The sequence below is a fragment of the Ipomoea nil genome, unplaced genomic scaffold, assembly GCF_001879475.1.
Source record: "Ipomoea nil cultivar Tokyo-kokei standard unplaced genomic scaffold, Asagao_1.1 scaffold0176, whole genome shotgun sequence".
In the NCBI taxonomy this organism is placed as follows: Eukaryota; Viridiplantae; Streptophyta; class Magnoliopsida; order Solanales; family Convolvulaceae; genus Ipomoea; species Ipomoea nil.
In genome coordinates this window covers 1,537,771-1,550,318 of record NW_017616604.1, presented here as the reverse complement: position 1 = coordinate 1,550,318, position 12,548 = coordinate 1,537,771, and the positions used below count along the sequence as shown (strand labels likewise).

The window sequence follows — 12,548 nt, the reverse complement described above, 5'->3', positions numbered from 1 at the left end:
TAATATCATCTGCTGAGCGTATTCGAGAAGAGAAGCAAGAGTATGGAAACGACACATTTGTTGTTGAAATTTCAAGGTCAAATTTCGAGCTACCTACCTTAATTATGTTTTTCAATAAAAAAAATATATTAATTTTTTAATCTTTAATTTCCTTAATTTTAAAAACCTTAATTAGATAGTGATGATGTTTCGTTTTTCAGTTGGGATTTTCAGCCGTGGCTTTAGCTCGCATCAAACTATGGCTCTTAAGGTGGATGTTGTGCTCCCTTTATACTTTCATAATGAGTAAGTTTTCTTTTTGTTTTTGTTTTTAATGTATGTGTTATTAGCTTAATTGCGTCATTCGTAATGCGGAAGGTGATTTCATAGCTGCCAGATGCATTCCATTGAAGGGGAGGTACAAAGTGAAAGAAGCCGAAGCTCTGGGAGTTCGTGAAGCAATTAGTTGGATCAAAGAGCAAGTATAGGGATTGATCAGTTTCAAATTGAAATGGATGCTCAAGTTGTGTTTCAAGAACTGAATTGAAGGCCGAACCTGTTTATGCAGTTATGCCCCATCAGGCTTGATTGTCAATGATATCAAATTGTTAATTAGAAATCTCAATGTATTTTTCTCTTTAGTCGAACAATTAGCGAACAAAGTAACCCACAGATTAGCTCAAGCAGCTTGGTCTATGTCTGATTGCTCTAGTTAGAACTTGACTCCTCCTGTCATTTTAGACAGCTTGAAGATGGATTTCATCTGATTCTAATAAAAGCTTTTGTTCCAACAAAAAAAAAAAAAAAATTTGCTTAGAGATTAAAGTTCAGCCCACTCTATTAGAGAATACTTTTTTTTTTTTTTTTTTTTTTTTTTTTTTTTTAATGTATACCACGAATTGACGGGAAAGGGCTAGTACGCAAGGTTAACGCAAGGTAGAAGAACTGAGATATTATTCATGGTGGAAGAATGCTCATTGTCAGTTATAGAAAAAGAAGACAACTTATATCCATGCTAGCATGGAGGGAAAAGTGGTTACAACTAAGCATGTAAAGACTTTAATGCCCTTTGCTGCCTTCTTCGTTCCTTACGTACTACTATACACTGAAGATATAGTTCCCTCCACTAGTGGAATTTATGGAAATTTCCGACCACCTGAAAGTGATCTTAAATCAAGTTGATACCAAAAAGTGGTCGGAAATAGCAACAAAGGTTTTTCCGGATACCAAAAGTGGTCGGAAATAGCAACAAAGGTTTTTCCGGATACCAAAAGTGGTCGGAACAAAGCTTTTGACTTGATTTAAGATCATTTTCAGGTGGTCGAAATTTCATAATTTCCAGTAGTGCTCCAACAACCCTCGTAAGATGGAGTATGAAGATTGAGTACCCAGCTTATAGAGGAATGATTGGAAGAGAGATGTGGGAAAGGCTTTAGTGAAGCCGTTTGCGTTCTGGCTCGCCGAGGGAATAGGTAACAACTTGATCAGACCCTATGTGATCTTTTCACGGACTATGTGACAGTTGATTTCAATGTGCTTTGTGCACTTGTGGAAGATGTGATTTTCAGCTATGGAGATAGCTGACTTATTATCACAGAACAATGCAACTGGTTTCGACAAATTAACCTGCAAGTCTTGCATCAAGGAGGATATCCATTGCATATGATTATAATATTTGAAAATGGTGTAAGTTCTTTTTTACATTTATTCTGATTATTATATATAAGCAATAATTTGTTGAAGAAAAAAATAAATAAAATACTTCTTTTTAAGAGTAAAAATGTCAATTTAACATAAAAGAGGAAAATCCATCACTTTTAAAATAACTACTATTTTCACGTGTGCGATGCACGGAATGAATTTGTTATAATATATTAAGAATATTTGGATCGATATACAATTATTTAAATTATATCATCAAATACGGAGTATTATATAGTGCAATTGAAGATATGATTTGGATCGTTTATGTTTGTTGATGTTATCATTGCTTGAATTCGAGCAAGTAATTGCTTAAATTAATAGTTAATGTGTAGATGTACGCATGTGCTGCTGTAACTTTAAAGATTTTTATATATCATTGTTTAGGATTTTTATAAATTTGTCAAATGTGCTCGTTCTCTAGCAACTTAATTATAGTAATCAATTGCTATCCTAATTCATTTGTATAAAGGATATATTTTTTGTCTAGATATATAGAAATTTTGTCATTTTGAAAAAAAAAAAAACATAATATCTTCGATTGTATTTACACATTATTGAAAGCCTCTTTGTAGACGACATTGGTAGTCGCAACACAATATTGTCAATCATTGTCTAGAGCTAACACCTTCAGGCCATCATGATGAGTGACTTGGGAGGAAGCCACGTACAATTGTCTGTGATTATTAAAGACCAGTTTTTGTTTAGCAATAACCTAACATGAGTTAGTGTTTGACCTTGGCTTTTGTTGATAGTCATGGCATATGCAAGAATCAACGAGAATTGTTTACACTTGACTTGAAGGGAAATCTCGTATCAAAAGGAGTTAGAGACATTTGTGGGATAAGAACTTTGGTTCCTTCATGTGTCCCATTAACTATTATTGTTTCGACAATATGATCTACCAATCTTGTGATGATGAGTCGTGTCCCGTTACAAAAATCAAGAGAGTGGTCTATGTTCCGCAATAACATAACAGGTGCACCGACCTTTAATGTCAATGAATGATTATGAAAACCCGACAATCTCAAACTATTTAAGAATTCAAGAGTGTGTACTTCTGATAGATTTTCATTGTCTGATTCTGCCTTACACAAAGAGTCAGAACTTAAATATATTCGTCCTTCTTCAGTATTCATGTCGCACATGTACTGATTAATTTGATCAACCACATCTAAAGTCGGTGAGACGATCGCTCAGCCTTCTACCTGCGACTCATCAAGCATGTCATATCTCGAGCTTGGGAATGTGCTTTCCACTATAGTTGCTATGAGATTGTGTCGACACTTCAACAAAATTTTTCTCAGAATATTGATCTCAAATGAACCGCTATTTACAACCCTTGTAATCCCATCTCCGATGTCTGCAATCCATTTTGAAAACCAATCAACTGTATGTCTATATCTTCCTCTAAAGCTAAGGTCCGTAGTCTCAAGTTCTTGGAAAGTCTTAATACCTTGCAATTTGTCCACAGGTATGAAGAATTAATATTTTCTTTGACAACTACTGGTCTAGTTGCTTTCGAAATAACAGGTAGGATATGTTTAAAATCGCAGCCCAAAACTATTATCTTTCCACCAAAAGTATTTTTAGCACTACCTGGTATGGCAAACCTCAATAGATCCCTCATGCATGGTTTTGTCCAAAGCCTCAAAATAGTTTTTGTGCGTCATCAGTGTTTCATCCCATATTATCAATTTGCTCCGATCCTTATTATAAGCTCAGCAAGGTCACTGCCTTGTGATATATTGCGCATGGGATGGAATCTTCTTTCAAAGAGAGTGATATAGCAAATCTAGAATGCGCCGTCCTGCCTCCCGGCCAGGAGCAAAGATGCTATTCCACTGGAAGCAACATTCAAAAGAATATCATCGTGGCTCCTTATCTTTGACGATAGCATTCTCCACACGAACGTCTTGCATGTTCTTCCGTAACCATACACAAAGAACAATCCACCTCCATTGGAATCAATATCATTCATCACAGAGTCGTAAACATTCTTTTACTCGTCGGTCAATTGTGTTATCAATGTTTCATGCTTTGTCTTTAATGATTCTTTGTCATAGCCAACTCTTCAGCTATCAACATGCTTTCACTCAAACCTATGCTAGTTTCGTCTGGAATTGGCATTTCTGAAAAGTCTTTCACGCTCTTCCCCTACAAAGATAGCAACTTCTCCAACACCACCAAAGCAAACTATTTTTTATCTGACAGAAAGTCGAATTAATAGATTGGAGTAAAATAAATATCATCGATTCAATATTGAATAGTGATAGAAAAATAGGAATATGAATTTTAATATTAAATATATTATTTGTTGTTATAATTTATATTTTTTTTTTGAATGCTACTGGCTCTATTACATTGTAGTATCTGTTCATATACTTTCTCAACCTACTGAAACACAAAGAACCAATAACGCCTCCACTTAGGCTCGAACTCATAATCTTCCAAATGAAAGTCCAACCCGGATACCATTAGACCACATAATCCTGGTGTTGTTATAATTTATATAATTGTATATTGATTCAAATATTCTTAAAATTTTAGTATTTTCACACTTGCGTTGCGCGAAATTGATTTGTTATAATATTTACAAATATTTGAATCGATAACAATGATATAGATTATAATAACAAATGTTATATTGTGAAATTGATTAAATGGGTTGGATCAATTATGTTTTTTTTTTTTTTTTTTTTTTTTTTTTTTTATGTTATCATTGCTAGAATTCAAGCAAATAATTGCCCAATTACCCATGCGATGCACGAATAAAATTTTTATTATGTATTTAGATAATAAAATTAAAGATGAAACTATAAACAATTTTAATATTCAAAAATGTACATTTATTTGATTATAAGATAAGTGTAAAAATATCACTCAATTAATTGAATAATATATGATTCGTTTGTCTGCAATTATCTTTAAAAAATCGATATGTAGTATGATTTATGTAATTATATTATTACTAAAATAAATAGGACTAAAAAGTATAAATAATTTAATTATAATTATTATAAAAATAACTCTAATGATCCATTTTAACTTAATTATCATAATTATTATTAATCAATTATACTAATATCTGTTCAATTATACTTTTATACTTTAAGTATATTCCTTTTCACCATATCGCCTTTACTTTTTTTTTTCTTCCCCACACACACACACACACACACATATATATATATGTGTGTGTGTGTGTGTGTGTGTGTGTGGATTAATTGTAATTATTATATAAAAAAAATTCAACAACCCATGTTTATACTAATATCCTTGTAATTATTAGTTTAATTAACATACTAACTAGTATTTGCACCCGTGCGATGCACGGTTATAAATCTAAGAAGTAATACGTAATGCCTTACAATTAAAAGTAATAGTATGAACTGCTATTTTTATTACACATTATTGAAAACTTCTTTATATACGACATTTGTAGTCATATTTTTGGATTGTACATTTTCATCACAAATCAACATTTTTAATCCGCTAGGATTACTAACCCTTGACACCGCTACATATAGTTGTCCGTGATTAAATACCGGCCTCTTTAAAAATAAACCGACGCTTGACAATGTTTGACCCTGACTTTTGTTTATTGTCATGGCATATGACAACATTAGCGGAAATTGTTTTATTTGAAACTTAAAAGGCAATATAGGATCTGACGGTGTTAAGGACATCCTTGGTATTAAAACCTTTGTACCAGCCATTGTTCCGGTCAATATTTGCGCTTCTAAAACATGTGTAGCCAACTTTGAAATGATCATTCTTGTACCATTGCACAACCCCAATGAGTGATCAATATTTCTCAATAGCATAACGGGTGATCCAACTTTTAAAGTCAATGAGTGATTTGGCACTCCAGAACATCGTAATCCATTTAAAAACTCCGGTGTGTGTAGATCAGCAAGCATGTCAACATTGGAATCCGATTTGTACACCGAATCACAGCTTAGATATGTCATTCCTTCGGCAGTATTAAATTCATTCATGTATTCATTGATGTTATCTACCACGTCCAAAGTTGGTGCCAAAATTGCACAATCTTTTAGATATTTGACATCTCGAATTCCATTACGAAACCCCGGCCCGGGAATATTCTATCAACAATCGTAGAAATAGGATCCTCCACCGACCTGAGTAAGAATTTTTCTGGAATGTTGATCTCACATTCACCATCCAACGAATCACCAATAGTTTTGTCACCTATATTAGCAATCCACTTTGCATATTCTTCAATATCTTGAACTCCAGACTCTGATTGCAATGCTCTAAGCCGCAGATTCTTTGTAAGCCTAAATACTTTACAGCTTCTCCAAAGATATGATGAATTTATACTTGCACCCACTATATCTTGCCTGGTCCCCTTTGGAATTACTGGTAAAATTTGTCTGAAGTCTCCACCTAACACAACGGTTTTCCCACCAAACGTCATTTCAAAGCTTCTTGGATTTTGAACACGCAGTAGATCTCGCATAGTTCGGTCCAAAGCTTCAAAGAAAAATTTCTGCATCATTGGTGCCTCACCCCAAATGATCAACCGACTTTGCATTATCAAGTGTGCCAACGGACTACTTTGACTGATATTGCAAGTAGAATCTTCATTAACAGCGATTGGTATTGCAAACCTTGAATGCGCTGTTCTTCCCCCTGGTAATAATAGAGAAGCTATGCCACTCGATGCAACATTTAAAACAATCTCACCCTTTGACCTCAAAGCGGAAGACAATGCTCTCCACAAGAAGGTTTTACCCGTACCACCATATCCGTACACAAAAAACAATCCCCCCAACTCATTCTCAACATCGTCCAATACGTTATCATATATTGCCTTTTGCTCTTCAGTGAGTTGGTCCACCAAACTATCATTCTCTGCCTTCATTGCATTAATGTCATATGACAATTCCTCTTGTATTAACCTATTGGTTGATCTGTCCAGAAGCTGTAAATCAGGAGAGGGAATTGAAGGAAAGTCTTTCAAACTCTTTCCCATAGTTGTCAGAAGTAGTTTGATCTCCGAAAGTGCATAATTCTTTTATTGATCCTCAGATAAAATTAAATCTGTGGTATCATTATCCAAAAAATAGTATAAGTGTGCTTATAAAAACATATTGCATAACATGAAGAAAGACATTAACAAAAATTGAATACCTCCAAGTCCCGTCTGTTGTCTAATATGGAATTCTGCATCTTCAGTCAAATAGTTCCACGTAGCTTCCCACACCACTTCAGGTTTTGACATTGAGTTGGACATCAACAAAGTCACAAACAATCTTCTCAAATTAGCAGATGTGGCCCACTGACCTGCTTCTTCAGTAGCATGAACATACTCTTTATCGTCGTCTACTAATCCTCTAGCTGAACACGCGTCCCTAAAGGATTCGTACTGCACACCATTTACTGTTCTGATATCTGCAAAACTTGTAGGCCCTTGAACTTTATTCAAAAGACACTGCAAATAGAATATCTCGCCACTGCCAGGCGGCACATAGAAAACTCTACCTATTGAAAACCCTCTTTTCCTTGGATGACATTTTCTAATATCCTTTTTCCATACAAACTTCGTTGGCATTTCAGCATATGTCAGTTTCCTTGCTTCTGGGTATGTTTTGTTTGCCTCAAACCATTCCAAAAACATGCTTTGTAATATAGTTGGTCGACTGAGTATGTTATCAACCGGATCATCATCTGCAAAAACTACACTCTGTTGATTGGGTAAGTGAAAGCTTAACCGTTCAACCGCTGGTGTTCTTAACTGTATTTCAAAACCAAATAAACGCCAGGCAGCTTCACATGGAGATATGTACCTACAATCATAATACATACTTATCTCATCAATCACTTGCGGTTCATCTCCCTCGCTGTTGCTACGGTAGAACTCTGCGGTCACCCTGTCGTGACCCTTGTTGACGTATTTGAACAGGTACTTTATTGAACGGGATTGGTTGCACCATTCCACATTAATATGACCTCTATACTTTAGCAACAAATGCCTATTGTGTGGCACCACATAGCGATTGTCCAAATTAATCCCATTTCTCACCACAGAACGACCATTGTCACGTCTTTGATAAATAGGATAACCATCATCGTCAAAATTAGAAACATTAACAAACTTTTTGGGAAAGTGTTTAGTACATTTACCCTTAGCCATGCATGGAGAATTCAACCGAGCTCTACCGCAAGGACCGTGCATCATATACTCATCCACTAATTTGAAGTATTCTGGATCTTGTATTGGATCAGGTAACTCAGCAGAAATTATGTTGTCCAAATGTATCCCATGTGATGCTTGTTGTTGCTTATCCAGAAATAAAAGTATATGAGCGTGCGGTAGACCACGCTTTTGAAATTCGATGGTATAGATAACTATTAACATGGAAAAATGGGTTTTCAGTTAGAATATAAACAACGTTATACAACAGATTGCTTACTTTGATAAGTTCATAGGCATAAACAAATAGTTAAGTACCTCCAATGACGGGTCCAAACAACTTGTTCTTCCTGCATTCAGAAATTAAAGCATCCAACTTCATCTTGAATAGTCTGCATATTAAGTCAGGCCGGTCTTCCGGTTTTAAATTACGATCAGTCAAGAAGCTTTTAACCTCCGGCCACTTTGGATTGCATGTGAATGTGATAAAGAGATCCGAGTATCCAACCCATCTACATATAGACAGAGCGTCCTGGTAATTCTGTATCATGTATCTAGCACCACCAGTAAAACTTGAAGGCAATATTATTCTCTTCCCTTGAGTCCGAGGATCCACTTCACCGCGTGTTATTGCATCATTCAAGCAATTATATGTTTCGCACCTCAAACTTTTTTGGTGGGTCCTTATATAGATCAACCTGCCTGACTCCACCATTGTGTAGGCATCGACCAAAAATTGTTGGAAAATCCTTTTTGCATGCAGTAAAGTAGAAAGCTACGTCACTCTTGACTGGATGAGGTATGAGAAGTATTCCCGCGGACTAATCCTCTGACGAGCACCTGAACTGTTTCCTTTTAATGTTGAGAACTGGATGTCTTCCCTATAACCGTCCTCACCATAAGGAAACAATAACGGGTATTGCATTGGTAAGTACGCTGGGTTTAGTTCACATGACAAAATACGACAAATTATTGTGTGGACCATGGTCCACACATGGTTACGTGGAACATAAACAAAATACATTTTTAATATATAGCTAATGTACATACACTTTATAGTTAACGTACATTACTTAATATAATGTACGGAATAAGAACAAAAATAATGTAAAACACCATGGTCCACACAATGTTATGTGGACCATAACAAAAATACATTTAAAATATATTACATGTACATTAATTTTGTACTTAATGTACATTACCTAATATAATGTATACTCAATGCAACCATAATGTACATCCCCATGGCTAAATGTACCATAATTTTGTGATGAGTATACATTTACTTGGACCATACTTAGCCCAGTTATATCAATCTTTTAATATATACTTAGCCCATTGTAATAGACACATAATACCTACTTAGCCAATGTAGAACAAAATATCTATAAATTAATAAGCCCAGATTCACTCAGCCCAAACCCGACCCTACAACCCAGACCCGTTAACATTTCCTTATACCCGACCCGCTTCTCCCTTTGACTATCCGGACTTACGCATTCGGACATCCTAGAACACCATCTCTAACCTCTTAGCTCTCTCTCTCTCTAACACTCACTCTGCTCGCAGACATACTCCCTCAGCTCTCTCTGTGTTTAACGCTCTGTAAAATCGCTCCTAAACACTCCGATCTTGTTCATTTTGCTCTATTCTTTAGGTTTTCTACTGTAACACCCCGTGTTACGGCCCCTAAAACCAATTAGTTAACTAATCAATAGCCCAAGAGAAAGAATAAATTATAATGATTAATTAGGGAAAAAGGCCCACCATAGTCTGTGGGCCCTCATATCTAAACCCAACCCCTAATCCCAATAGGATTAGGCTCTAAATAAGATCCCTAGATCTATAAATAGGGAACTTAGGAGGCACCTAGAATCCCCACCACAATAATCTCTCACCACCCAAAGAGCTCCAAGAATTCCCCTAGGAGAAATCAAGAAATCAAGAAAGCTTAAAGATCCTTCATAGCCAAGGAATTAATTAAGGCTAAGAGGTAACCCATGTCTCAACAAAACCTATTTTCATAGCTATGATTCACCCTTAGGGTTTCCCCCATATTATTGTGATTGGCGAGATATGATGATAATTATTGATGTTTGATGTGATGATCCCATGAGGGATCTTGATAATCTTGATATTGGGAGATTCTTGATAATTATGGAGTTCTTGATGATTATATGGAGTTCTTGATGATTATGTGTTGTTCTTGATAATTGTGTGATGCTCTTGATGGTTATGTGTTATTCTTACCGAATCTTGCAATTAGAAGACGAATCGTATCCTTGTTGATATAAAAGTGATTAGAACCCTAGGTTGTATCGTATGTTATGATTCTTGGATTGTGGGGTGGGGAAATCGCATGTTTGGGTGTTGATTATGTCTAGAAAAGCATGATAGGTTATGTGCCGTTCGTTCCTCGTATTTGATCCGTTAATTATCTACGTGTTGTCGTTAATTGCGTTGTAAGGTGTCTAAGCATGGTTTCGGGTTCCACAATGGTTCCCGGGGCGCAAAAATGATGAAAAGAGTCAGTGGGGGGTAGGTGGGGGCGTAGGGGACCCGCCACCTACCCACGGCCGTGAAACACCGCCCGGCAGCGGGTAGCCGGCGGGCGGGCAGCTGCCCGCCGGCGACCCGCTGCCCGGAACAGTACTTTCCGGCGGGCAGCCGGCGGGTGGCCCCCACCCACCGGCTACCCGCTGGAATTTCCCCCACCTTGGGTTCCCGGCTTCCCCGTTTGATGTTCCCCTGTTCCCCGTGGTGTCCCAACGGACTCCGTTTATCGTGCCTATGTCTAGTTTGATGTTTCGGGTACCGTTCGTAGGTTTATGAGTCTATTATATTGCATGCTAGTTGAATTGGTATCCCGTTGACCTTGGTGGAAGGAGTATCACTACAAGAAAAATCTCGATTTGCGACGGAATTTTTCCGTCGCGAATCGCGTTTTGCAACAGAATTTTGCATTTTCGCAACGGAATTCATTCCGTAGTCTCCAGGCTTGTAGTATTCCATTCCGTGACGGAAATAATCCGTCACAAGCGGTGGCGACAGAAAACAGCAACGGAATTTTCCGTCGTGAAGTTGGCTACGAAAATCATTCCGTCGTGAGTCTGTCGCGATTTTGGTAACGGAAATCTTTCCTTCCGTCGCCATCGTGTGAGAAAATATTCCGTCGCGAAACTCATATTCCGTCGCACATCGTCGTGAAATATAACAACGAAAATAATTGTCATCGCGATTCCATCGCTAACCTTTCCGTTGTAAATTTTGTATTCCGTCACGAAATTCCGCCGTAACAAAACAACATAACAAACTGTCGTCGCAATTCCATCGCTAGATATTTTGTCGCAAAATTTGTTTTCCATTCCGACATTTCGTCGTAATAAAGTAATAAAACTAATTACTGTCGCAATTTCATTACATTTTGGGCGACAGTAATCTTCTCGTCACCAATTTCGTGGTCACAACGACAACGAATATTCTATTGCTAAAATCACATTTAATTGCTATTCTTCTAAATTATTAATTTTTTAATATTTCAGTAATTATTATTATTATGTTAAAATTCAAAGGTGAGTATATAAAATGTTAATATGCAATTATATTTATAAACAAAAGCACTATTAAAACTAAAATACAATATAATTTGTAATATAAAAGTAATAGTGCTTTATAATTCACAAATTTAATGGTGTACTTAATATGAAATTCATGTCTAAACAACAATATAATAATCCAATAATCCATAAAATATGAATATCAAGTCTAATCCACTTGTGATGAGGGTGATGATGAAGTACCAGCTCTCTCACATTCAAGAGATCCAATCTTTACTGAAGCATAGAAAAGCTATTGTGTTAGCATTAATTGGACCACAAATGATGCTACCATATTAGCCTATAAACTCTTCTATACTTATCATGCCCGCCAACCGCAACATAGTCCTGATTTAAAAAAAAAAAAATGATTAAGACTCTTGGGAAGAAGTCAAGAAAACAACTTAACTATTCTATATGTAAAGATTATAAATTTACAAATTTACTTGAACCTAATCACTTTTTTATTAGTTATTTCCTTAAACAAGCTATAACAACTACGTTTTTCAAAAACAAAAAAGCTATAACAACTACGATCTAATATGATATGAGAGGCTAAGAGATAAATCCTACAATATTTAACATTAGAAATGGAGAATTAGAATTATACGTTTCCCTATAAATCAATATCAATCATGCAAGGACATACATGCAGAACGTACAAACTATGTTGTGCAATCTGCAGTAGCAATCATAATCAATTTCAAGCATTCATGAGGAATATATATATATATATAGGGTTGCAAAAATCGCGCCTAGGCGCTAGGCTCTAGGAGGCCACCGCGAGGAATGGTCTCGGCGGCCTCCTAAGCGGCCAGTCGGTTCGGCAGTTCGGTAAATTTTTATTTTTTTATTTTTTAATGTCGGAAAAGTTTCGGAAGGCATAACTTTTGACTCGGTTGTCCGATTTGGACAATTTTTTTTTAAATCGCGTATTTTTTCAAGATCTATACACCGCAAACAGCCGAAGGCAGTTTGGTCCACTAATTTCTCAAAAAAATGCTTCTTTAGCTCTTAATTTTAGTTTTTTTTTTTATTTATTTAGATGATTTAAACAATTTTTTAAACAATCTTACAACCACTTTTGTAAATAGTTTCTAAGAAAT

At 36.1% G+C, this 12,548-nt stretch overlaps 2 protein-coding genes across 2 annotated transcripts; both read right to left on the bottom strand.

Annotated features, from left to right (window-relative positions):
• Positions 1-5,737: 5,737 nt before the first annotated feature.
• Positions 5,738-6,682, bottom strand: LOC109177935 (ATP-dependent DNA helicase pif1-like). Its single transcript, XM_019327440.1, has one exon. The coding sequence runs from the start codon at positions 6,680-6,682 to the stop codon at positions 5,738-5,740; it is 945 nt and encodes a 314-aa protein (XP_019182985.1).
• A 42-nt stretch (positions 6,683-6,724) lies between these two features.
• Positions 6,725-8,558, bottom strand: LOC109177926. Its single transcript, XM_019327428.1, has 3 exons — positions 8,162-8,558; positions 6,841-8,058; positions 6,725-6,750 (listed from the first exon to the last, which is right to left on the bottom strand). The coding sequence occupies exons 1-3, from the start codon at positions 8,556-8,558 to the stop codon at positions 6,725-6,727; spliced, it is 1,641 nt and encodes a 546-aa protein (XP_019182973.1).
• Positions 8,559-12,548: the final 3,990 nt, after the last annotated feature.